Genomic DNA, 27,886 nt, shown 5'->3' on the forward strand with positions numbered 1-27,886 from the left:
CCCGAGTAGCTTCAGCCGAAACACCTGGATCGACTATGATGATGACGACGACAGCCCGGAGAAGGCTTGCCGCTGCTTGGCCATCATGAGGGGCGAGCAGGATGCGTTGGAGCAGTTGTTGACCTTAACCAAAGACTTCCGCAAGTGTGTCAGTGTTCCGAACCAATACATACAAAAACACATAGGAAACGGGCAACTCCTCTGGATATCGCACTTGTTCAACACATGAGTTTTATTTTTTTCATTTAATTTAATGTTTAATTAAAAACATTAAAAGTTTAGACACGGGCCGAGTATTCCTTTCTTTATTTTACTGTAAGAAGATGAAGGCAGAATTACAAATAAAAATGTGGAACACACACACACACACACACACACACACAAGACTTTGTCAACAATATATCACCAGCTCTTCTCTCTCACACACACGCACACACACGCATACACACACACACACACAAGCAGAAGGCATGCACAAGTAAGTCACCGCAAACACATTCAAGTGCTATCTTGCTACCTCGACGACTTTCACAGTGATGGAACGGATTAGTAGAGAAAGCCGGTTTTGAGATTGACGACAGAGTGGCTACGTTCAAATCCGGGGTGGGACAAAAATGCCGTTACATAACCATTATAATGTCTATATATATATATATATATATATATATATATATATATATATATATATATATATATATATATAATATTATTATTGTTCATACTGATAATATATTTGTACTTGTATAGTACATTTTAATCCATGTATCATTACACCATAACTGTATAGCGTCATTACGGTGATATTTCTTTTATTAGTTTGTCCCTTTTTTGAGATATTCTCATAAATGGTTTCTTTCAATTACTTGCAATTGTCATACCCCTGATTTCAACCAATGTTGACTTGTATCAGTTTGTCGACAAGTACAGTACAGAGATTTATTGTATGTTGAATTTTTTGTAAACTCCGACTCCACGACTGTTGATGCATGAGAGGTTATTAATGGTCCAAAATGCTACCGATACAGTGTCGTGAAAGAAAAGGCATATTAGTCAAGTGGTGGATACAGTCGTAATTAATGGATTCCGATGTAAACCTCTTTGAGTGCAGTCTGGAGAGCACTTTTGTCTCCGACAGTGATGCGGTGTTTTCCGAGCGCCTCGCCGCAACCTCTTCCCTTCTCACGGGAAGACGAGCAGCCTCAAGTGGAGCTCTGGTTTTGTCAAATGGCCAAACTTCTCTTTCTGTCGGACCTGACAGACACCAGGAAACAAAAGAGATATGACAAGGGTGTTAAGATACACCAGCACGTGCACATTTGGGCCCTAGGTGGCGCTCAACACCTGCCATTTTTACTGCTACACGTTGTTTTTCTTGATTTATGATTACTTCGAAAATGAAAATGACTCTATAGCAAAATGTTTTGATATTTGAGACATTTGTTCGAAAATTGTCTCATTTTTCAAAATATTTTTTTTTCCAATATGTTTTTCCTATACTTCAATAAATAGGTAAATGTCATTTGGTTTGGGATGGCTTGTGCAGACTTACTTTCCTGAAGCGTCCTTTAAATCGGTGTCCAGCCTGGTGTGTGACGTTGCAATAGAGGGCAGAGAAGACAAGTTAATGAGGTGGGCTGGGGGTTGCTTTTGGAGACACTTCAATGAGTAGCCTATGTCCACCGTCCCACATGAGGAGGGAACAGCAAAGAGTATTTTAATTTTTTTTTACATTTAGGATGGGATAAAAGAAACAAAGGAAAAACTCTAGACAAGCAATGAGGGATTAGTTCAGAACAAGAAGGTGAAATTGAGAAAATTAGTGAAATATTACAAGGAACAATTGAAAGGAATCATTCAAGAAGTCCAAAAGGTTGCCTGGCGTGACACTTTGTTGACACTAACGCGAGTGTCCGTGTCCTGGTGGGGCAAACTCTGCATTTGAGTGTCTGGGCGTGAGCTGTGGTTGACAGCAGCTCCTGCATGAGTTTATTCCTTTCCTCCCGCCAATTAAAAAAATAAATAAATGAAAAGTGACTGTGGCTCTCCTTTTCCACATGTGAGGACATTAAAGTAAGCAGACTTAATTGCCAAGCCTACCGAAATCGTTTCCTAAATTAATGAATAGATATATCACAAACCATGATGCAAAACACCTTTAGACCATTTGACACTGGTTTGACATGAATGCTCATACATGCATATGCATTGAAGACTAACTTTCAACCCCCGGCAAAGAAAACACAACGAGGGCAATTTGCGACTAATGTACAAACCATCAAATGAGCAGCGAAGGAGTTAAAGCCACAAAGTGGACCTTAGAAAAGCGAATGAGTCGGCGTCAGGCCGTATCAGATGGTTAGTACAGTTTCAGGCTCGGAGCTTTTTACCTCATGCAAGTAAATGTGTGTGCCGCCCTCTGTTGGTCATACCTTGTAAGGGGACATGGAAAATCAAGCTCAACAGACAAAAGTGATTCGAAGTGAACCAACCAAATGTTTTTTTGTCTCTTGCGAGCAACTGCACACAAGTTTTCTACAGAATGTATGTTCAGGTGGTGTGTTAACCCGTGCCGGTGGGCCTCAGAAAACTCACTTGACGATGCTGGGCGGAATGTGGACGTATTCCATGGGGATGATGCGTCCCAGCTCCTGCAGGCTGCCCACGTACTTGATTTTACTGCAGAACTTGGAGCTGAACACAAAACACAATGTTGGGCATGCAATTTAATATCGACTAATGTGTATTCACCCGCCGTTAATCGAATGAAAATTGGGACAGATAAATGCAATGAACCTTATGAAGGGTCTGGTGATGCCTAAGAGTGTTCTGATGAACCAGGAAGGATGGACGATGATGAACATCTTCAGGTTCTTCTTCAGCCTGAAAGAAGAGTAGTCGGAAGGAAGGAAGAAAGAAAGAAAGAAAAAGGAAGGAAGGAAGGAAGGAAGGAAGGAAGGAAGGAAGGAAGGAAGGAAGGAAGGAAGGAAGGAAGGAAGGAAGGAAGGAAGGAAGGAAGGAAGGAAGGAAGGAAGGGATCAATTCCAACTTTACATAACTCGTTGCTGTTACACAGAAAAATAATACATTAAAACCACATTATGAAAAAAAATAAATAAATGAAGAGTGACCTCCTGTCAATCATCTGGTAGCACTTCTTCATCCATGTGAAGCCAGGCATCCTGTGGCGAGGTGTGGCGCCGTTCAGGTAGACAATCATGTAGTCCTCTGCCACCATCAGCTCCAAGGTGCTTATGACGTACCTGCGCATAAGAAGACGGTGGAGTTGCAGCTCCTTGGACGTGTTCTAAGTTTGGATGCGTGTGTTTCAGTTCTGAAAACTGCATCGGCACATGCGGCTTCACTCAAGCGGTGGCCTATCTGAAGCTGGCTCACAATGAAATGCAAGTCAAGGATTTTTACTTACAAGAAGAGATTTTCCATGACATAGTTGTAACTGTCACAGTCGCTATCAGGCAGGAAGCAGGCTGCAAAAACGATGATGGCGTTGCGCTCGGCGTAATAACCTGCCACGTGAATGACGGCGGTTACACCAGGGAGGCATCAAGAGGAAACAAATAGACGGGCGTCTATACCTCCATGAGAGATGACCCTCTTGTAGGCCTCAATGCACTTCATATCGATGCGATGCTCCTGCTCGCCAATCACGACACTCCTCCACAGCCGGCCGTCCTCGAGCCCCTCGCTAACCCCGTCCGGAGGGACGGGCGGATCGCGCTCCTCTTCGGACGTGTCCAGCTCCTCGATGTCCACGTCCAGGTCATCTCCGGTGTCGAGAGCCGCATCCTCGTCGTCCGTGTCCAGGGCGTCCTCGGAGAGCAGGGAGCCTTCGCTGCGCTCCAGCGACACGTTCATGGGCGGCGCCGCCAACTTACGCCTCTGACTGGAGCCCACCGACACGTCCGCGGATGAGGCAGGGTCTGCCACAGGGTATAGTAGAGAACATTTTTTTTTCTTAATTGAAGGAAGGGAGGAAGCAAGGGAGGGAGGGAGAGAGAGAGAAAGTAAGCGAGAAAGAAAGAAAGAAAGAAAGAAAGAAAGAAAGAAAGAAAGAAAGAAAGAAAGAAAGAAAGAAAGAAAGAAAGAAAGAAAGAAAGAAAGAAAGAAAGGAAGGAAGACATACACTGTTTCTTAAAGTGACAGTAACACAATTTTACATAGTTTTCACTCCGTACAAGCAGGTCATTTACTTTGTGGTGGTGTTTTTTTACCTTCCCCGTGCTCTACAGTCTCAGCTTCCTCACTGGATGTCCTCCTCCTCATCATCATCATCATAGTTGTCGCCGTCACTTCTGCCGGCCGATCCTCCTGGGGCTCTCGCCTGTTCCGAGGTACACAAACGCCATCCATGACATATGCAATCAGCGCTATCAGCCATGTCCAGGATGCACAAAAAGACACCGCAAAAGAGCACAAACATAACACAGCGACATGTTTAAAGGAATAAAGTAAGTTTTCAAGGCAAGGGGAACAATACGGACCAGTGTTACTACCCCCCACTCTCTATCTATTCCCTTTCAACATCGACCCCCCCCCCCCACGTGACTCATTACCATAATTTGTGTTAACAATAGCGGAGTTCACATAAGAAACGTGGACACACGCTCGCATCTTATTTACACACCTACCTTAGCATGGAGTAGCTTCTTTGCAACTGCGTCACATGACCACAACACTGACAGACACGCACACAGGCACACAAACAAAGACAAGGGAGGGCTGCGTACCCCAAAGGGGAGGGGGCAATTCATCAGAATTACAAAGCGGGGGCAGAGTGATGCAACTGTTAATGAGGAGCCATCATTAAAACTGCGCCCCGCACACACACACACACAAACAAAGATGCATGGGATGAACAAAAAAAAAAATAACAATACACAGTATTGCATGTTCCAGTAAAATTGTACTGAGAATTATTCTTAATATTCAGTCCCCAGGAAATAATACTACTAAGACTGATAAAAACACTAATGATAAAAATAAAATTCCCAAATGCCTTTTTTTTTCTCAAATATTATATAAGGCACAACTAACCTGGACATGAGAAAGTGGGCGTATCCCTCAGGCACATACTGGACGCAATCCTCCCGCACCGGGTCCTCGTATTGAGCGCGACAAGGTTCGAAGTAGCTTTCGTCCCGCTCGACTACAAAGTCCGCATGAGGGACTTGAGTTGAAAATTCGGCATAGACGTCTGACGTGTTCCTCGCTGGTTCGGGACCTTCCTGGTTTTCTGTCCTTTGGTCAACATGGTGGTAATTGTAACCGCTCTGAGGTGAACCTTGAAGCGTTGTCCACTGGTTCGTAGCTCTCGGATTGGCCGGATGGGGTAAAAGTTGTGATGTCATATTTTGGCATCTGGTAAATGAGGGACGGAGAAGTCAAATTGTCATACAAACAACCCACACACACAACTGAAACTTGTTTTAGTCACTTACCCTAAATTCTGAGAACGGTTTTGGTGAGAGGCCCAATGGTCTCCTTCGTGGTGCTCAAGCAAGCAATCATCAGCCCTTTCAGTTTGTCCATCATAATAATCCAGTGAATCACCTTGGAATGGGTCGCTGTTTGGTGGAAGTGAAGAACATTGAACGAGCTCCTCTGTAAAACTCAGCAGATCGTGAGACCTTTGCACCCTTGTCGGTTCTTCCTCTGGCCCCTCTTCATCATTTTCCTCCTCCATCAAATCTCCAGAAAACGGTAATCCAAGGGCCTTGTTGCTCGGTACGCCCGATTCGCTGGCGGGCGTACTAACCAAGGAGCTCGTGTGAGAGATGGCGGAGCTATTGCACGATGATTGCGATGTGTCTCGTCTCTGTAACGAATCCCCCCAGACTTGTAAGTTGGGATGGGGTGTAGATGAGTTGACGGGTGAGTGGCCACTGTCTGAACCCGAATCCTCCATGGAGATTTGAGAGTGGACATAAACCTCCTCTCTGGTTTTGAGGAAGTGATCCGATGGGTGTCTCAATGAAGGTGACATACTTCTGCCAAAGACGTTGGATTTATCTTCATAGGAACCTTGTTCCAATTGTGTTTCACTTCCAGACAATGGTCTTGACTCTGACTGGAAACCTTGGGTAAGACTTTGATCCTCGCCGGTTGAATGATCATTCTGGATCTGTCCACTTTGCTCTGTCGTCTTCTGATTCTGAGCTTTCAGCACTGAAACGGCATAGGAAAGCATGTGAAACGTTTCCATGGGCTTCCGAGATCCTTTTGATGACCCTTCGGTGTCTTTGGGAGACTTTAATGTTCCTGGAACGATAATGTACTCCATTTCAAGGCACGATGACGAATCCCCGTCTGAATTGGACCTTAGTTCGTCTCGACTGCCCGGGCTCAATTTGAGTGTCTCTTCGTCAACACCAGAACTGGGGCTGAGCGACATTTCCTCTTTCATGGAACATTCTTGGCTTTGATTATCAGCAAGAGTCAATGGTGGTGACGCTGGCCCAGAACCTTTGGGTTTACTAGACGCAAGACTCGCCGAACTATCAGGGCTTTGAGATAAAGAGTCTTTATTCTGGATTGGATATTCACAACTTTCCACTAAATTTGACTGCTGATCCTCTAAAAATGCCTGACAGTTGTCAACCAGAATAAATGGAGAATGAATCTCGACTGTTTTCTCAGCTGAACTCGAGTCACCCTGCTCCTCAAAATGAAAGATTTTATCTGAACCGCTTCCGTCGGATTGCGTTTTGTCTTCTGCGGGCTTGGTCACGGCTACGAATGGGCTGGACTGCTCTTCAAGTTGTATCGTATCTACGACAGGACCGCAGTCAATCTCAGGGGAAGTTGAAATGCTCCAACTGCAGCCTCCTACATTGTCGTAGTCTGAAGTGGAGATGACCATGCGAGGAACAGGAAGATTCCCTACTGGGTCTGACCGTCCGCCTTCTTCTCCGTCTATTACTATTTTGACACTCTGCTTTTGACCCATCGGTCCGATATCCTTTTCTCGTTCTCCTCTTTCTGCTTCGCTATCCTGCTTTTTGGTTGCAGTCTCCCTTCCATCCACTAAATCAGGGTGACTATGGTCTTTCCCATTCCCAGGTGCTTCTGGGCTTGCGGATGAAGAGCTGTCTTCTTGTATGGTTGTGTTCCACATTTCCATGCCTCCATAGGAGAATCCCTGAGGGCTTTCCAAGGAAGCTCCTCCTCTCATGTTGGGAGTCGCCCCAGCGAAGTTTCCAGAGTCTTCAGATAAAGGTGTCATGAGTGGAGAAAAACTGTCATCTCGGATTGTCGTATTCCACATGTCAAGCGATTCCGGGTATGAAGTGGTGGTTCCGCTATCTGATTTCAGAAAACCCTTCTGTGCCGAATAGGTCCAAAAATCCAGCGTCTGCATTGCTCTACCTGCTTTACTCTCCTGTGCTTCATCATTGTCCTCCTTCGATGTGTCTGGCGTTAAAGTGTTGAGTATCATTTTCTTCTTCTGTGAAGAAGGGTTAGGGTTAGGGTTAGGGTTAGTCGTTTCTTTAACTCCAAAGACGCCAGCTTTGCTTTCAACTTCCTCTTCCGGTGGCGTCAACTGGAGATCGGCCGCGGTAACGGGGTTCCATTGATCACCAAGTTCAGAATCCGGGTTCCAGTTTTCATATGATTCTGTCTGTTCGGTGATCAAACTAAGCTGTGGTTCCAAGCTCCAGTCCCTCTGTGACCTCCCTTCCCTACTTGTTTTTTCACCATCAGACTCTTTGTACCGTAGTTCCTCCAGATTCTGAGGACTCTCTGTCCCTCTGGTTCTACTCCAGGCATCATTCAAGGAAGGCGCGTCGAAGCCGAGCTCCTCCCAGGTCTCGGACAAGGACGACGAGACGCTGTCCTTGTGCTGCAGGCCGCTGATCCTCTCTGCCACGTCTTCGGGGAAGAACCTGGCGCCGCAGCTGCCGGAAGGGTGACCGCCCGCCAGGCTATTGACCGGTGTGGGAGGAACCACAGTTTCCATCATTTCCATGACTTGACAGTCTGGATCAGAAGAAGAGCGCCTACTTTCCAGACCACCCAAAGAACTGGGATCAGAGAAATCCACCGTGTTTAGTTCCTCGTATTCTGAGAGGCTGGAGCTCCCCGCCGTTTGCTGATCGTTGTCTGTTTTTCCTGCGGAATTCTGGAGGACGTGATGCGGATGGAGCGGTTCAAAATGAAACTGATCAAAGAGATCATTCCTCTTTTTGTTTGAATGCTGACGCCGCCTCCTCTCGGGCGGTGCAGGAGGTGAGAGGGACAACAGCCCCAGGGGGGAGGGGTTCCTCAACAGGAGGCCCCCGGGACCCACCGCTGACCCAATCATCTCGGCAACAGGGCTGTCATCGCTGAGAAACACTGAGCTCTCCTTGGAGGAGCGGCTGCTGCGGATGGTGTTCATACCGCTGTCGGGGCTCACCAACTCCACACTTGCTTGGACTCCTCCTGGATCATTCTCACGCTCTGGCACCACCCTATGGGAACACAAAAAGAACAAGATTGGACGACGTTGCCTTTTTGGATAATTGCCCCTTTTACACACCTCTCCATTGCTACCACATCTCTAGCACCTCCCTCGGCTCTCTCGGTGTCTGAGCCTTCCATGTCATTGATGCCAGACGAACCCTGGGAGAACTCCACGCTGCCCGCCACCCCCTCGGTGGAGGACGTCATGCTGCTGGGGCGGCAGGCTAGCATGGAGCTCCGCCGATCCACAAACTCCTTGAGGAGGCCACGGATCTCTTCCTCCAGCAGCAACAATGACGTGCCCAGAGGCGAGAAGCTATTTAGTTGGACCTGGTAGACCTGTAGATCACCCCTGGTTTCTGGTTCGCCAGAGAGAGACACGCTGGTGGTCTCCTCTAGCTCACAGCAGATCTGCATTATTAAAAAAAATATATTCTACAATGAAACCATGCTATTGAAACATCTGGTAACTTCATAAAATCCACGTTACCTAGAAGATATTGTCCGAACAGAAAAAAAATGGCAGTTAGCAGATATTTTACCTGGTTGAGGAATTCACTATTTGACGAATAGACTGCCACCTGCAGGCGGGGAGGAATAATCGCATCTTCAATGGCCAAGAGAAGCATCAGTCCGTCATAGGCGTGACGATTGCAGAAGGATTTCAAGGCTTCTTCGTAACTATGCCAGTGCTGGGAAAGAATCAAGAAGTAACATAAGCAGCCAAAAACACAGATGCTCATTACACAAAACAAACATTTTAATCTTAATCAAGGGAGGAGGCAAATATGCAAAATATCTTCTGTCTATTGAATTCTTAAGCTTGATAGATTTTTTTTTCTTACATCTCATTCACTTAAATGATTTGGGTTTTTATTGTGTGTGGAAAATGTGGAATTCTTTCAAAACTGGGAATGTTTTGAAGGTGTAAAAAAAACAAAGCACCAATGTCTTGAATTATTTGTAAGTTTGATCTGAAACAGTAGAAAACTGAGATTGGAAAAAAAAAAGTGAATCATTTTGACAAGGAGTAACCTATGAAGCAGAGGGCAAGGAGAAACAATCATAATAGTAATGCAAAAATGATTCATAAGCTTTCTGCTGTGGTTACAGTCGACAAAGTCCCCCAACTGCACATCTGATTTCCCTCGCAAAAGGAGGCCTTCATCAATGATAGACAAAGCTGTCACCGTGATTTATCGGCCGGCAATTAGCGTTTGCTCTTAAAACAGCCGCCGCGCACAGATTATGCTAATTCTCTTGCGGTGACGAATGACTGCAGAAAGATCGTGGTAACGGATCGGCATGTTTGCTGAGCAAAAGTTACCCCAAAAAATATTTGCTCATTTTGTTTGGTTCACTTATGCAACTGTTGGTTTTGCTTTTTTGGAGTATAAAACCAAACAGAAAAATGCCAACTTGTAATTTTAGGCTTTTAGCTAAGATTTGTCGAGAGATCGTCAAATATGCACAGCGAGTGGAAACGTAATTAAGAGAGTGGAATGCCATCGTGTGTGGGCAAGGAGAGATAGCGTAGCCGCTAAAAAAAAAAAAAAATTTGTGTGTGTGCATGTTTGTGAGATTGATGAGGGTTGCAGGCTGTCTCTCTACCCGGGCTGTGTCAATATTAACCTGCCAGGATGAGGTAGCACATCACTCCTCCCTCCCCCCATCCATCTCCCCAATATGGCTGCTATCCGAGCCATCCATCGTTAACGCACACATGATACACACGTACATACTGACAGGGGCCATTTCTCAGCACTGATACCCTGAAGAGTGCAATGAGGCTTCCCACAGGCACTTACATATTCAAGTTGTATACGGCCCACGAGCCGCAGGTTGCCCACCGTTGCTTTAAAGTTACAACACACACACACACGAGCATGGAGAAGATGGAGCGTGCAAAGATGGGATGCGATGACACGCAGGGAGACAGTCTGTCCGCCATTTGGCTCTTAACGGCGTAAATTAGCCACCCATCTAGTTCCACAGATTGCACTTCCTTACAAATTAGCAACATGTTAGCACTAATCCGCCTTAAAACCCGCAAGTGATTTGAAGTGAAGGAGGGGGGTATTCGAAGGTATTGGTCAACTGCTACAATAATTTTTTTGACAGGTTGAAAATTGAATTCATGTAAAACTGGACTGAAATGCTGTGCAATGAAGTGAGTTGTTTAAATATCAGATATGAAGTTGCAATGGTTTGAATCAGTCAAAAAATATAAATATAAGGTAGATGTTAATATGTAAAATATCATAATTTGGGAAGTTTGTCGTGAAAATGCAAACTTTTTTGCATGTTTTCATTTTAAAAATATTGAAAAACAACAATTTGTAATATTTTAAATTATAAAAAATAATATATCAGTGTTTACCTTTATTATGTATGGTCAAAATACTGTGATATATTGGTGTGATGTATTAGATATAAACTTTTTTTTTAATATTTAAAAAAATATAAAAACAGTAACTATTGCGACTCAACATTTAAGTGTTTTCAATGTTTTAAACTTTCTATACATTTTTTTACCTTTATTTTTCATGTCAAAATACTGTGATCTGTTGGTGTAATATATTAGATATTGGTTTTTAAATATTAAAAAAAAACTGGAAATTTTGTGACAACACTTTGCGTGTGTATTTAATGTCTCACAATTTTTACAGATATATATTAAAAAAAACTTGTTTGATACTTGTTGGAACTTTCTAACCCTACACACACACACCACATACACACACACTTGACTCCACAGGCATTTGTTGTGTTTTTCCACGCCGGCGACACGCACAGCCCCAGGTGCACAGCTCCTCACATCGGGCCCCGATCATAAGTCACATAAGCTGGCGCGCAAACCCAGTCCAAAGGGGCGTTTCCCGCTGTCGCCGACAAAGAATTAATCAAGCGTTTAGCCATTTAGGTTCTTTGCATACCCTTTGCATACTCAACACAACGCTGAGAGACAATCGACGCTTTTCCGCCACCCTGATGAATCCATCAAGGCGGCTGAGATTTATATACGCGTCTGCCTTCACAGCGGAGGCCACCCCGCTGAAACGCGCACACATCAACACTAGAGGGAAGCAGGAGGGGGGGGGGCAGAGTTTGCATAAAACAAGCGCATATGTCCATCTTTCAGTCTCTTGATGATGATGCTTCATTCGCTCAACGCGGGGATTTGTTGAAGGGGGGCCGGCACGAGCTGAGTCCACAAATGTTTTGTTTTGTTTATTCGCTCGCAAAAGCCCAAAGATGCTACGAGGAGGGAATGAAAATAAAGGGAGGACTTAAAAAAAAAAAAAAAAGTTAAGATGATTAAAGCAGGGAGTCAAGTTAAAAATGTTCTTTACAATATGTTCTAGGCTCTCCCACTGGTCTAAACACGGCATTCTGATTTACTGCGTTTGTGGAATATGAATTAAGCCGAAAAACGCACTCATGGTCACGGCAGCCGATTTTGAAGACTTGCCATAAAACACAAACTCCACAAGTCCGGAGTTTCAAACTTTTCATGAAATTCAGCCCTTGAAGCCAATTTCACTTGGCAATGAGAAATTAGGTGGGCATGCCAACCATGAGTAGACCCACAAAAACATCTCAAGAATTTGCCATTTTTGGAGCAATTTGGACTCATCTGGAATATTTTTCAGATTGTCAAATTCACTGTGGCAGTGAAGTTTGATGACTTGTCATGACCGATCTTCTTAAAGTTATGAGGAGGAACTCTTTCAGTTCAATATCCCCAAAAATTAAGTGAGAGGGTGCTCTTCTTCAATCAGTCCCCAGGAGGCCTGCGCTGCACCTGCTGTCTCCTGGTGCCTCCCATCAGAAAGGCATTTAGCGAGTGCTGTGGCTGCGGGCCCTGTCATTAGCCAGCGTAATTATTTGTGCAAGGAGCATCGTGGCAAAAGTGGCTGCGCGTAAGCAAACAGAAGGGCCGCAGGACCGAGAACAAACAAGCCATTAGAGGCCATCCAAAGCTGTGAAAACCGCAACAAAAGACCAACTGCGACTAAACACCCGAAAAAAGGTAAAGCGGTCTCCGGAGGAAGTGACAAACAGGAAGCGTATTCAAAAAGCATAAATGTCCATATTAACACATTGGAGGGGGAAAAAAAAGAAACAAGACATTACTCACAAAGTCATGTTTGTGGCTGCGGGCGCTGTCCCTCCTACAGTTCATCAATTCCACAGCATGACAAGTCGTCATCCCGACAATGCTTCATCTGCTTGTGCTCATTTGCATACACACACATGCACACACTTTCACACAAACTTGACACCAACTCTAAGATTTGAGCTTCACGCTGCGTGATGTATGTATTGTCTTATCACCAAGACCACTTTCTTCACTTGCACTTCTAATGGATCAATAAAGTTTTTATCTACCAACCGAGATGCACGCCGGCACTAGAGACCACAAAAGTGGTGTGGCCGCCCCTTGGGACCAAAAACTGCAGTGTACGTGATTGGTTAATTCTGAACACAACCACGTCCCCATTTTTCTAAAAGGGTGTGCACACTTGTGCAACTACAATTCTGTCCGTTGTTTATTTATTTTTTAATTGGGTTGCACAATGGTGACATTAGTGGTGGAAAAAGTTTTGATGGTGATCTCAATTTCACGTACTACAAGAACCTGGTGTTTCAACAGGGGTGTGTAGACTTTTTATAGGGCAGCAATTGACAATTACCTTGATTTAAAATTTACTGTTGACTAGTAGTGTAATCTATTTGATTTTATGGAGGACTATACAAAAATCAAGGTATACTATTGAGAAGCTGAAATTCCGTTGATTTCGATTCATTTGATAAACGATGAGTTGTCGATTAATCGTTACACCGCTTATATCCACTGTATTTGGTATCGCACGGTCCCAAAACTACAACCCGAGGAACCACACTGTGCAAAATCCCCAATTTTTCCACTCAATCAAAGACATTTAGCCTAATGTCCATTTGTAGTTCAAATCTTTACCCACAAACCGAACTTAAACTTCACACACACACACACACACACACACACGTCGCCAAACACACAAACCATTACCAGCTAATTGAAGGTAATTTATTTCCTTTTTCTGCAAAGATCCATTAAAGGCAGAAGAAGTCGCACCTCCGGAAATGACCCGGTCGTATGGCGCGCCCTCTTTTCAAACACAATTAAAACACCACGTATCAATACACACACTGCAAATGACACGCACGCAAAGGTGGGGGCTCATCTTCTCACGTCATTAGCAGCCCACCATGACACTGGGCCGTTGGCCATTTCTTCTATATAAAGTCTCTAATGGGAGCCCCACTCTCCATGCTAAAATATGCACAGAAAGTCCAGCGCACGCACACACACAAGCCGTGAATGGTTATTTATTCACTAAACGAGGATGTGGGTGTTTAATGTTCCTTGGACGTTGGGTAGTGTTCCGGGGTAGGCAGAGCTGGAGCCCCCCGGCAACAGACATCATTTATTTTACACATAGCCCTAATACCGCGCGCTAGGCAGCCGCACTCAGATGGGCTTTGCATGGGAGACGGAGAGCTTAATGAATGTGTGCGTGTGTGTGGACGAACACATTAAGACACGGAGAAGGGGGAAACGGAAATATTTTGTGCGTGTTGGATCTTTTATTCCTTTCTCTTTTTAATCCATCCGTAGGGAGGAGACACCTGGTTGCAACTCACAGGCCTCATCCAAATGCACAACATTGCAGGGTGCACCGATTTTGCATAAAGAAAAGGTTATTGAAAGTTTTACTAAAATGATCATATTTGAGGGTTTATTTGATTTGTAAAGGGGATTTTTTTTTCTTTCCTGTTTTAAAGGAGAATAAATCATGAACCTAACTGGTCATCTCTTGGCACATTTGATTTATTAATTGTTGTAGCTAGATGTTTTGATATATTTTGTATTTATTAATAGTATTTTTTCATTGTAATGGATGGTTTTATTTTATTTGATCATTAGTTTATTTTATCGTTATATTTATCAGTATTTCTAATTGTAATGAAGTGATTTTTTTTCATTGCTCTCTGATTTTTATTAAATTCATTCATTTTTATTAAAATCATCATTCACTTTTTGTTATGATGCAAATTCCTTTTCATTTGTTAATAATACATTTTGTAATGAGATGGATTTTAGATCAATATTTTTATTAATCAATGCATTTTTTATGCATTTATTGTACGGACATCATGTTTTAATCAATTATTATTCTGCAAAATGACTTCCGGTGATTGAATACTTTTCAATTCGTATTCAAATGTATTTATGGTCGTGAAGTGACCGTCTTGGTCCTCCAGCCTCATAAGATACACGTAGTCGCCGAGGCAACGATAAAGATGCTATTCCAGAAGATTGCTATGAAAGCACCTCCCTTTTCTCATAAATGGAGAAGCTTACCTCCTCACCTACTGTGACCGAGGTGAGCGCAATGGTCGTCTCGCCGTCCGAGAACTCCTTGAGCTCCTTGGACAGCAGGTGCTCCAGACCTTGACCACGTTAGCACAACACAAGACGACTAAAAGTTACCTGTGATGTCAGCGTTCATCATTAGATGTATAGATTTCGCCCAATACTTGGGGCCCCACTACAAATGAGACAGCATAGAGGCACAAAGAACATTTAAAAATCACCTTTTAGCATCCCCTTGCTGTCACTACACCGCTCCAAGCGTCTCAACAGCTCATCCAGTTGCAAGCACCGGCGGCCATGTTTGAGCACGAAGGCTTCGCTTTGGAGCCGCAACGCCTCTGAAGACACACACGCAAAAAGATTTATTGGTAGGACTTTTGCCTCTTGTTTGAAAACTACCCACAGGCCTTTTTTGTTGACATGTCGAATAAAACTAGTTGTAGTTGTGTTATCAGCCTTCCATGTTGACTCGCTTGTTATCTTCCTCTCAAGTTTTCACTCTTCGCTCCATCCATCACGTTTGCATCAATCACTCTCAAGTCAAGACCCAAATTTGGTTCTTGCCTCATTTGAACTTCACTGGTAAAATAAAAACAGGAGCATCTAAAGCATGTAATGCCATAAGTTATTAAAACTTTCCGAGACACACAACCTTCTTCTCCTGGTTGCTCTTGAGCGCCGCCGCGTCGCCCCATTACCTCCCCCAGGGTGCAAGCGCGCATCTCTCTCACCTCCGAGACTCTCCCTCAGCGTCCGTCCGACTCGCTCGGGTGCCTCTTGAAGAAGCTCTCTGGCGATCGTCATCGCCCCGGACGCCGGGCTGCAGTCATCATCATCATCATCCTGATGATGGACCACTCGCAGGATGCTGGAGTCAAAAGCTCGGCTCTCAGAGCTGATGTGCATAAACACATACATTCAATGAATGCATTAGTGCAGACACCCCCCTCCCTGCCCCTCCCCCTTGCGTGCATGTGTACCCATCCAGCAGGCCGTCCCGCATCAGCGTGATTGATAGTTTTCCTGCCCGATGGACTTTCATCAGGTCCAGGTCGTCCTTCCACAGTAAGAGGCTCTCGCACACTTTGATCTTGCGTAGGTAGCTCAGGGTCTCCGCGGGCAGCGAGGCGGACCCACGCCGGCCGCACAGCAGCGGCACACACACACCCAGGGAGGGATCCCTCTGATGAGAATGAGACATGGAGGTCAAGGACAAACATGTAGACACACACACACACACACTTGTATACCTGACTAAGGTGTAGCGCTAAGCACAGCGTGGCGGCCACAGTGTCCACATCCGCCTCGGGACCACCTAGCACAGCATGGATACACTTGTCACTCCACGCCTGGAAAAGACACACACAGACACGCACACACACACAAGGGAGATGAGTTTCAGTAAACAATCATGTCGGTGGGGGGAGGGGGGGGGGTGATATTGAATCCTGACATTTCTTCAATATTTGACTGTGATTTGATATGGTATCACGGCTGTGTTGGGTGAACTCAATACACTGCATTAATATTGAGGTCTTTATCGGGGGGGGACATGCAGCTAAATCAATTTGGGGAAAAAAAAAGTTTATGTGAGAAGAGATGACTTTTATGAATTCCACTGAGAGAGGTATTTTATGACTTGGCAATGAAGTGCTGTCGCTACAAGTGAAAATACGACGCCTGCTTTCTTTCTGTTTCCATGGGGGCCCACATTGGAAAAGCCGCAGTTCAATAAGTATCCCCCCCCCCACCCTGATTGTTGTCATGGAAACGAAAGGCGCAGGTGTTAAAACAAAATCGATCGATAGCGGACACGACGCTCGTGCAAAAAGCTCGTTTATGCTACCATCAAATGGCAGAAGGGAATAAGGCCCAAAAGCGTTCGAAACAGGAATGATGATCAAAGCGAGGAATGACGTCACGAGATGGAAGGCAGAGAGGTTTGACTCGGCTTTTAAAATATATCAAGTGAGAAAGTGCGCGTGGAGATACTTAATGACCAAAAGGCTGGGAAATGGATGCAGAAATGTGATATGTGAAAATGTGAAGATGAGGATGGAGAAGAGAGCGAGAGGGAAGATGAATCAATAGTGGTCGACCAGAGAAAGGAAGTGATGCATTAGTGGGGGAACGTTCCACTTAGTGTCTTTTTTGCTCGCTGTGCATGTGTGCATATGTGTCAGCGTTCAATCTGGAAAACCTGAAATTAGCCAAGACAGTCGATACTTTTATTTGGTTTGTGACCAACCAGGTAATAGTTTAAACATCTGTTATATTTCAAGCATTACGTGACCAAAAAAATTATTTTATTCATTATATATATATGTATATATATATATATTTTTTTTTTAAATATTGGTCCATTAATTGTTTATTTGAATCGACAAGCCGACAGAAAATGGATGGATGGATGGATGGATGGATGGATGGATGGATGGATGGATGGATGGATGGATGGATGGATGGATGGATGGATGGATGGATGGATGGATGGATGGATGGATGGATGGATGGATGGATGGATGGATGGATGGATGGATGGATGGATGGATGGATGGATGGATGGATGGATAATTGTGCCAAATATCAAAATCGGTCTAAAAAAATTCCTACTGTTCAAATCCTAAATTGTAATGCTGTACGCCTTTAAGGGGCGTGGCCAATTGACTGACATTAAGAACTTGGCCATGGAGTCGGCGCGTGAGGCCTTTGCTGTAAATTGTGGACTAAAGCAGCAACTTGCGAGTGTTTTTGTATATTTATATTTATTTATTTAATTTTTTTTAAATTTATTTTTGTTTTAATTGGAACGAGCCTGACAGGTTCGCAAGGATGAACTTGAACTTGACGAGCAGAGGGCCCACACGTTCTCCGTTCCTCACACGCTTATCGCAAAGCCTCCCGAGTTAAAGACGTAATCGGATGGGCTCCGGGCGAAAGGGAACAATGCTGGAAGTCTACTCAGCACATTGTCTTATCTGCAGAGCGAGACACGATAGATAGATAGAAAGAGTCGATGTGAGTAAGAATCAGGGCAATTAGGAGTATGGATGCTCTGGATGGTGGCCACGCACATCAGCAATGACAGAGAGGCCTGCAATGGCACAAATTAGCCTCGCTTACATTCAAATACATGGAGGGCAAAAACAAAACAGGAGAAACTGGGTCAAGACTCCTTCATAGTCTTCCCACGTTTCCAAAATAATGTATTTTAGGTCAACTGAACATTCTAAATTGTCCCTGTGAACTAAGTTGTCAATCTGTTAAAAAAGGAGGTTGATATGTCGCTAAGCCGGAGATGCAGGTGCTTAAAAAGAGGGTAGATACATTTCGAGTTCCTAATTTGGTTTCCGTTCCAACTTTTATGGTAAATATCAGACTTTTGAGTAAAATGATTTTCTTGCACTATACGCTCTTTCAGTGATTTTAGAATGCTACTTTTTATTTCTCTACTTGCTTTTTAAATGCCTAGAGTTCTTTTGCTGTCAAATTTTGTACTTTTTAATTACGTGAAGCACATTAAGTTAACTTGTGCTACATAAATATAGCTGCTTTGCCGAAGGTACGATAGAGAGGAATTAATGGTTTATTATGCTTTTGATTTCGTGTTGATTAATGATGCAGCTTAATTTATAGCAATTTTTTTTGGGACCCCACGCTACAGCTCGCTGACCCAAGTTTGAGTACCACTGACGAGTGCAATGCTTGCATGCAAGGAGAGGAGGATGTGTCAGGTGGGTGGGGGGGCCTGAACTTGTTGATGTCAATTCGGAAGGGGTACACAAGCTTCTTCGTCCCTATCATACCATGCAACGGTGCTATCCATGTGTGGCTACAGGTGCAGCAACAGGAAAGGAGCCTGTAGCACGCACAAGGGGAGGCTTCTGTTATGTTGGGAGGCTCGCAACTCACCCCGAGTCTGCAGTCCACCCTCCGCAGATAGTCGTCCATGTCGGCCTGCGTCGGCGCGGTCCCACCGTGGAGCTCCACATAGGACAAACAATAATTCACTTAGGGACGTTTCTGTGGCGTGTCCATGCGTGTGTATGTGTGTGCGTGTGTGATGAGTGTGTGTATTGCTGAGTGGAGCGGAGTCCCCCCCCCCCGCTACGCTCGCACTGCAGCAGTCCCTCTGCAGCTGTGTATGATTGGCACCGCCCCTTCTCGCGAAGCCGGTTGGTTGGCTGCAGGTGACGGCCGCCACTAGTTGTAGTGGCGGAAGTAGAAGCGCGTAGGCTTCGTCGTGTATTACGACGTCACATTTTCTTTTTTTTTTTTTTTTAAACTAACGCGCGTCGGTCATTTTGCCAGTAAAAATATATGAAAAACATATGGTGACGGAAGGAAGGAAGGAAGGAAGGAAGGAAGGAAGGAAGGAAGGAAGGAAGGAAGGAAGGAAGGAAGGAAGGAAGGAAGGAAGGAAGGAAGGAAGGAAGGAAGGAAGGAAGGAAGGAAGGAAGGAAGGAAGGAAGGAAGGAAGGAGATAGAGAACAGTACGAGCATAGACAGCAGTAGTGTGCTCTACTTCAGCACCATGGACAGCGGCAAGCGACTCGAAATCAGCAAGCGTTCAACAATTTCAACGAAAACTGCCGTACCATAATTCTCCAAAACATTGTAATAATTTAATATGATTGCTTTCAAGTTTCTTCCTTGAAATATGTGGAAGGTTTTTGCTGAAGCGGGCAAGCTTGGCCTCTTGTGTTGTTAATGGAAGCTGCCTCGTGCAGCAACACTGCAGAGAGAGCCAGCACAATTTAGGACACTCAGTCAATCAATATCAAGATTCTGATGCAACTGCAAGCAAAGCATCATGAAGTGGTTGGTTAACATATTTGTCACTTAGTGAGTCGGGAAGTAGTTTACTCAACCAATCCAATCAGTTAGCCAGGATTTGTCATCTGTGTAAATTAGTCATTTGGTCAATGTGCCGACTATTTGGGGAGTTAGTCAGCAACAAGTTAAGTCAGTCTGTGAACCATTAGATCAAAACGTCAATCAATCAGGTTATTGATTGAGTCCGTCTACCTGTCTGAGTTTGTCTGTTTGTCACTCCGTGGGTAAATTACCCATAAATCAGTTAGTGATCAATTTGACCAATGCAATTTCATCGTTGAGTCAGAAAGTCCGCATGTGAATGCTTCAGTTTTCCGATTGGTTTGCCATTCATGAGCGAGTCGGTCAATGCTCAACAAATCCATTCCTGTCAGCAGTTTGCTCAGTCGGTCTGTCCGAATGAATTCTGACGTCTGTCCGTGCACATTTCAGGAAGCACGGCTAATGAAACACCTGGCTTCCGTTGCTCTTTTACAACAAACCTGAGAAGCTTGAACTCTCTGGACGAGTCTTATAGGACATCTGCTCGCCACTATTAAAACCAGTTTCATTTTTCCACTGGAAACAATAGGCCTCACTAATTGATTTTAATGGCTCTCTTTGCCACGGCGCACCCCTCATGAGTCGCGGAAGAGGTCTTTAAGATTATTATTATTATTATCACTATAATTGCCATTACCCCCCCCCCCTCACTTCCCAACGTGAGAAAGCGGGAGACGACGGTTGGAGGAACATCTTTGCCCTTAAGCCGAAAACATCATCATTATTGCCGAAGCCGGGAAATAAACAGACACAGTCTCCACCTTCGCGTGCAGACCCCCTCCCGGATGCCCTTGTTCCCTCCGCCGCCCTCCGCGTACAAGCCCACCGCCTCCTCCGCCGCTTGTAATTTATGCAAAATTAATTGATACATCTTTTATAATTGATGTGCTGTAAACTTAATGAGTAATTTATGTAATTAGTCAATTAGGGATAATTCCGACATATGTTGGCTATGCCCAGAAGGTGTGCTTTACAACCAGATATTTGTCCAGGAGTTTGGCGTTTTCATGTGTGTGTGTGTATGTGTGCGTTTGTGTTAATTAATTTTGTTATGCAGATCTGCCATGGTGTCTGTTTAACGGCGCCCTTTGTGAAAACAGATTTAATATTGATCTTTCCTGAGCATAAAGAGCACCTTTTTTTTTTTTTAGACCGGCAAGGGGCCTTCCCGCATGGTGCAGGAAAATCAAAACAAACCGAGAAGAGGAGGAATAAAGACAAGAAAAACACGTACGACTTGTGAATATATTACAAACGTTTTCCCGATTTTTTTTTTTTTTTTTAAATATGTTCCTGACGTCACCTCAGCTGACCTTTTGAGTGGCGTCGTGTGCGAGGCGGCTAATTAACTGACGGTGGGGTGTTTTTTTTTTTTCTTTTTTGGTGAATATTCATACCCGACGCTCGCCCCTTAATTACATTGTTGGACTTCCTCTCCAAGGAGGCCAAACTCACCAAAGGCTTAATTATTGCAATGTATTCGGGTGGGCCTCCGCATCCACCCCGCGAGAAGACTGTCAAGGACCCCCAGCCATGACACCTGGCCAAAGAAGGATGTGTATCGTTACAGCACGGAAGAGGGGCGAGGGTGGTTCTCCACCGAGAGTCGACGTGAAGTTTGTTTACATCCTTGTAGGATCCGCCCGAGAGTGTTTGAGCAGACAGACAGCCGCTGGACGGCCTGCCCTGCAATTAATCAACGGCGGCGTGCGAGTGTGTGCGCGCGCGCGCGTGTGTGTGAGCGCAGTGATGATGGTGCGCAAAGGAAGACATGATTTATTGTTTGCAAAGTCGCAAAGTGCAGTCGAGCACATTTAAGCGAGGCCGCCGTTCGTGTCTTTACCTTTGAAGCGCGCACATCGAAGTTAGACATTAACAAAAGATAATCATGCTGAATGGTTATCGGTCCCTTTCCGAGTTTAATTGTTTAACGCTGAGTGACCTGAGGTCTCTTTAAATCTGACGCGTTCGACGCTGTGTGACTTCAAAAGCATGTTTCTTCATGCACGCGCTTTTGGAGCTAGAAGGACCCATGTGAGAGAAACAAAGAATAAACAAACACAGCTTTGGAGTGAATAACTGAGATTTTAAATTTGAACCCAGAACAGTTCGACACGCCAACGGTCTCATTAAGCGTGCTGCTCCATCGTTTTTATGATAGTCACTTTACTTTTTATCACTTCTATCCACGTGGTGACGTCACAAAACGACGGCAGCATGAAAAATGCCCTCGCATGTGGTCAAATAGTCAAACACTCAAATGTAAAATGAGAAGACTCAATTAAGGAGCAACTCCTGCTGCTGGGTCACTCACAAGGCCACGCCCCCTTAAATGCACACTCGGCTAAAATAGTAATAACATTTGACAAGATACATTTATGTTATATTCTCTTCTATGCTTTTGTACAATACAATGACTTTTTTGACGAATTAATGGCGTTTTGATTGATTTTGATGAGTATAATTAGTTTATTATGAGTAAATGATTCAGGAGCCTAGTCATGGAAGAAAATATTTGAAAGTCACAAAACTGTATATTTACTGTGGTATCGATCATACTAAAAAGCTGCATATGTTTTTTGTGCCAATCGGGAATTTTTTTAAATACCCTCCTCATTCTTCATTTTTATTCATAAGTCTCTCTCACTCTCTCTCTTTCTCTCTCCCCCTCCCACACATCCATTCACAACTACCCTTGCGTGTCATTTTTAAAGTGTCTGGATAATAGCAGCCTCACAGACCTGCGGGGGTCTCACACACACACACACACACACAATACAATTGGAAGCGGGAGCATCGCATATGAGGAGGAGAGCGAGACCAAAGTTGGACCACACGGCTTGCGAGCAGGCAACGAGAGGACATCTATGGCAACTATTAGGCGAGGACTTGCACTTTTTTTGCACCAGGGTTTTTCTCCTCAGGTGATGTCGGAAGGCTGCCAAGTTTGCTAACTATTCATTGCCGCTCCTCCGATGGCTCAGACATTCGGGACCAATCTCTCCGTGAAAAGGCCGCTTTGAAGTTAAAAAGGAAAAACAAAAAAGAAGTCATGCCACGACCAGGGAAAAACTCCTACAGTGACCAGAAGCCTCCCTATTCGTACATCTCCCTCACGGCCATGGCCATCCAGAACTCCCAAGACAAGATGCTCCCCCTGAGCGACATTTACAAGTTCATCATGGAGCGCTTTCCCTACTACAGGGACAACACGCAGCGCTGGCAGAACTCCCTGCGGCACAATCTCTCCTTCAACGACTGCTTCATCAAGATTCCGCGACGGCCCGACCAGCCGGGCAAGGGCAGCTTCTGGGCCCTGCACCCGGATTGCGGCGACATGTTTGAGAACGGTAGCTTCCTGCGCCGCCGCAAGCGTTTCAAGGTGCTGGCGGCGTGCAAGAGCTCGCCCATGTTGCACTACTTCCACCATCACCACCATCATCATCACAAGCCGGAGCAGCGGGAGCCCCCCGGCCGCCTGCCCCTCATGCACCCGCCCACGCCGCCCGCCCACTTCCAAGGCTACCCGGGCATCCCCTGCGCCCAGCCGGGTGTCTTCAAACACCCGTTCGCCATCGAGAACATCATAGGCCGCGACTACAAGGGCGTGGTGCCCCTCACCTCGGTCATGCACCATCTGGGCTACCCGGTGCCCCCTCAGCTGATGACCTCCGTGTGGCCCCACGTCGGGATGCTCTCCGAGCCTCTGGCGCCGTCCCCGGAGTACGTGCCCTTCGGGGTCCCGACCAAAAGCCTGTATCACCACAGTGCCAACGGGCCCGGGCTACCCGCCGTGCCGGTGCCGATAAAGCCCACGCCGACTCTCATGTCACACGGTCTGAGCGGGATGTCCTCCTCTAGCAGCTCCACCTCCTCCTCAAGCCACCACGGTGACGCTCTGGAGGGGAAAGGCAACCTCTTGCACCCGGCCCTCCTTCTGTCTTAATCGCACGGTGGATGACGGCGCAGCAAAAAAGGGTGAAAAAATATTTGTATAGGCCGATTGTATCTTTTTGTTTGCACATTTGATTTACTGCATTTGCCATGTCTTACTAAATAATACAATCAGACACGCTGAACCCAAAGAAAATGTAGTCGGAAAGTTTCTCTCAAATTCAACGTACATTTTATTGACGACAAATGCATTTTCCTCCATTCGTCATTTTTATAGGCTTGGTTGTAGCAGTGTATTGCTTGTATGAGAAATATTTATCTGAAGATTTATAAAGAATTCACAAATGATGGTACTCAAGTGTTATTTGTTTATTTACGTGCATATTTTGGGCCAGTCTTTTGAGGAAATTAGTTGAATCAATTTGTTATGATAAAAATGATTTTGATATCAAAATGTTGCGGGGGGCGGGTGGGGTGATAAGGTCAATAACATTGTGTTTCCTCATAAAACACACACATTGATCCCATTATTTTACTGAAGTTGCTTGAGTGACAAGACTCAAAATATTGAGTTTGTAAAGTGATGATATGGTCAGATGACAAATACAAGTACAGAATATGCTCACACAATGTGATTTGGATGTTCATCTGAAAATCCAAAACATAGTGAGCATGATTAAAGGCGAGGCTGACCTGATTTGAGTCATAACTTTTTTCCGTCTCGCGCAAAACACTCGAAAACATGGCTCACACACGCACGCACGGTGGGATGGACATCGGAGCTGATGTCCCAAATAAATGGATGCGCACTTCAAACGGGGATCGGGATCAAGTTTTCCCTCTTTTGTTTGACGGCGTTTAAACGGTGGCTTTGAAGCTCGCCTCCTCTCCTCTCTATGCACAAAGCATCACTGAGAGTGACTTAGATTCAAGCCCCGCCATCCTCCCTGCTTAGCATCCCAAAGGCTCCTGGAGATGCCCCCCCACCACCACACACCACTCCAGTGTCACACCAGCCTCTGAACAAATAATTGACATGCACCAGCCGGACAAGAGAAGACGAAGGCGTGGGAGCGATGGAAAAAAAATAAAATAAAAATTGGTGTTAGGGCAAGTGGAGCACACACATCAACACGGTGGTGACCTCTGTTCTCCTGTCGAGTGTTCAGTTAATCAGCAGGGTGGACTAGTATCAGATTATTTTAATAATAATAAAAAAGTCTGCTCTAATAATGACTTATTTCTTGAGTTCCCGTTCCTCTCAATTCAGTTAAAAAAAAAAGTAGTACGTATCTGAATGGTAGTGAGTTAAAACAAAATTAAATCTCAATCTCATTTTTTTTTTACGTAAAAAAAGTTTACAATAAATATGTCAAATGTAAATTGTTTTCAGACTTCTTCTTTTTTTTCAAATGTTTTTACTCTAATCAAGTATCTATAATGAGGCACTGTAAGTGGTTAGCGCAGGGGTCTCAAACTCATGGCCAGAGGTCCATTTGTGGCCCACGGTACGATATTAAGGTCCCCACTTAACATGAAAGTTTAATTTTACAGTGCAACTCTCAGCAAATTGTAATTCTCGTGTCTTTTTCAAAACCTGTTGTGAAGAGAACAGCTAATTTCAAGAAAAAGTGAAGACAGGATTTTTTTTTTTTCTCCACCTAAAATCTTGAACTCTCAATCGGCGTCAATGACGACAAGCGTGCATGTGTGTGTTAATTCCCTAATTTGCAGGCTCTAATAAGCCTCGCTGCACTACAGTATAATTAAATGGCACCAATTAAGACACAATAAGAGGAGTAATAATGCAGACATTAGTGCCCTCTGTGATCTGTTGAATTACAGTATGAGGGTTTTATTTTTTTTGCAGCAAACAGATAAATAGTGGTTAAGTGCCAAAAAAGGCTGGGTCGACCAATTTTTTTGTCCCCATTGAAAATAACGGAACTAGAAATGGCTACACAAGACTGTAAGTCAGTCAACATCCTGCTTTTGTTTTCCCATATTTGCGACACAACGGTTGAATAAACGGGTCACTGTATAAAATTTGAGTCGAAAATGAGAAATATGAGTCTTTTGAACGACTGAATAAAACATGGGGGTCAGAGGTGTGTTCGTGTCACAAGTGAAACGACAGTGTTGCATAGGCAATGGGGCATTAGTGGGAATTAAGCACCCTTCACAAGGGCCACAAGTGTAAATTCGACATGCGTTGTTTTACCGATAAGGCCATCATAACGAGCGTTTTAATTTTCTTCTTAATCACCGTACCTCATACAAGCTGCAAAACATAATTGGTTGGAGATTCATTTGCAAGTCAGTGATTAACACCCATCTTGACCGATCTACAACCACAAACAAGACTAATATGACGTGTAAAAGTTGAAAAGAGCGGCGAATCAAACTTCATTCTAATGCTTTGGCAAATAAGGTCAAAATTGGGGGGGATTTAGGGTCGCATCTCGACTTCAAATATTGAAATGTTGTATCAATCAACAAAACATCTCAAGGACTAGTTAGTTTTTGCAGGTCCCTGGAAATAAAATAAAAAAATAACCCCAAAATAGCGTCTTTAAACCAAAATGGTGGACTTTGCGGGGGGCCACTTTTTTTGTGGGTCTGCTCATGATAGACAAGCCTACCAAATTTCATGTTGCTAAGTGAAACCGGCTTTGGTTGTTTCATTTTAAAAAACAGAGCATAGCTATTGTTCCTAATAAATTTACAAACTACAGAGTTTGAACATTTAATTTAGCAATTTCTGCTAGTCTTTTTTTAACTGCAGTTGTGTTTGCCCTTCCCACATGCTTCAAACACATGTATAGAGACCAAAAAAAAAAAAAAATTAAAAAAGGTTCACATAAAATGTTTGCGATATAACGAGGACTTGGACAAAGAATCGCAATTTGGAGGGGAAATTTGGATTGTACCGAAACACAATGTGAATATTTGTGAATGTTTGCGTGAGAAGTATTAAAATGAAATGCGTCGTATTAAAATATTGAAGCATTTAAGCACCAGTTTGCAAAGATGTCAATTAACAATATTGTCATTTTCTCTTTTTAGTGTGAATTGCAAAATATCATCCGAGGCAAGGTCCTCCTCAAAGTCGCAATGGTTTATCTCTGCATCACAAGTGAGCACTTTAGCTTTTATTAGCGTAATAAAGTCAAGCTTCAAATCCGCAAAAAGCCTCCTGACCTCTGGGCCCTGTCACACTCCTTCAATTAATTCTTCCCATCCATATTCCATCTCGCACACAATGAGTATTCTATTTCCCATTATGATGTATTTACCAGACAACTATCGCAGAGCGTTGTTAATATTAAGGCTTGTTGCATCGCAGAAATTGGATCAAAATATTGAGAAATATGTGTCGAGTAGTGTATTCATCTGAGTGATTCCTAGTTTGATGAGATGGAAAAATAAGCAGCTTGTTGAAATCTTAAGGCTTGTTTGGTATCAAGAGAAATAAACCAAAGGCCAGACAGAGAGAATTTTTTGGGGTGAAAAACTAAAATCCGATTTTATTTTAAGGCCATCAAGTTAAAATTTTAAGCCAGGTGGTGATGTCACTTCAAGTTTTAAGCATTTTCTGATGTGTTCTCCTTTACATTTATTTGGTGAAGAGACTGAACGGTGTCTGGCCACTGTTTAAGAGCCAATTCCAGTGTGCCCTCTAGCGGCAGAAGGTGGATAACTTATCGTACAAATGGGCCACATGTGCTTACTCTATTGCTGTGTTCAAATTCATAGTGTGCGTTCTTTAAAAGCTTTAAATGACGTCATGTAGCCTGGAAACAAGCCTTCGAGGACGTAGTCTTTGAATTTGGACACGGTTTGCGGTCGGATGAGTCGGAAGGTTTTGAGGAAGGGACGATGCGCAACTGCAAAACGTTCCGATCAGAAACCGTTACAATGTCATGGTTCTTCTTTTTTTCAAAGAACAAAATGGAAACAAATAAAACGTTGTTTTGGATCCATATTGATAGCTAGTAATTTTCAACCATCATTAGAAATGAAATCATATTAGTTGAATAATAAAAGAGACTCGCTTACGTGAGAGGCGTAGAGGATGACATCAGCCCACTGTGATTGGACACAAGTATATTATGTTTGCCGTGACCTCATTGGTTTTTCCTTCTTGGAATAAATTGTTAATTGAATAAAAGAGTTGTCTATGTGTTGTAAGGAAATTAGTGGAGTACGTACAGACAGTCCAGTGGCTGCTTG

The 27,886-nt window shown here is 44.1% G+C and overlaps 2 protein-coding genes across 5 annotated transcripts; one reads left to right on the plus strand and one right to left on the minus strand.

Moving 5' to 3' along the window:
- Positions 1–815: 815 nt before the first annotated feature.
- LOC148397399 (uncharacterized) lies at positions 816–19,056 on the minus strand. Of its 4 annotated transcripts, XM_088376812.1 has the most exons (19): positions 18,794–19,056; positions 16,132–16,230; positions 15,862–16,064; positions 15,613–15,776; positions 15,103–15,219; positions 14,870–14,958; positions 9,003–9,152; positions 8,537–8,871; positions 5,457–8,468; positions 5,053–5,376; positions 4,230–4,339; positions 3,594–3,938; positions 3,425–3,524; positions 3,129–3,260; positions 2,794–2,880; positions 2,593–2,691; positions 2,388–2,429; positions 1,550–1,582; positions 816–1,251 (listed from the first exon to the last, which is right to left on the minus strand). In XM_088376812.1, the coding sequence occupies exons 1-19, from the start codon at positions 18,830–18,832 to the stop codon at positions 1,221–1,223; spliced, it is 5,511 nt and encodes a 1,836-aa protein (XP_088232938.1). In that variant the 5' UTR covers positions 18,833–19,056; the 3' UTR covers positions 816–1,220. The 4 variants fall into 4 exon arrangements, with proteins under 4 accessions (XP_088232938.1, XP_088232941.1, XP_088232942.1 ...); XM_088376815.1 differs by lacking the exon at positions 2,388–2,429 and having other exon boundaries at positions 18,794–19,053; XM_088376814.1 differs by lacking the exons at positions 816–1,251; positions 1,550–1,582 and adding an exon at positions 1,600–1,670.
- A 3,578-nt stretch (positions 19,057–22,634) lies between these two features.
- Positions 22,635–23,844, plus strand: foxb2 (forkhead box B2). The gene has a single exon (XM_088376658.1). It carries the CDS (start codon positions 22,812–22,814, stop codon positions 23,703–23,705), a length of 894 nt encoding a protein of 297 aa, XP_088232784.1. The 5' UTR covers positions 22,635–22,811; the 3' UTR covers positions 23,706–23,844.
- Positions 23,845–27,886: the final 4,042 nt, after the last annotated feature.

Source organism: Syngnathus floridae, chromosome 5 (genome assembly GCF_059516105.1).
Source record: "Syngnathus floridae isolate MCC-2025c chromosome 5, RoL_Sflo_1.0, whole genome shotgun sequence".
NCBI lineage: Eukaryota > Metazoa > Chordata > Actinopteri > Syngnathiformes > Syngnathidae > Syngnathus > Syngnathus floridae.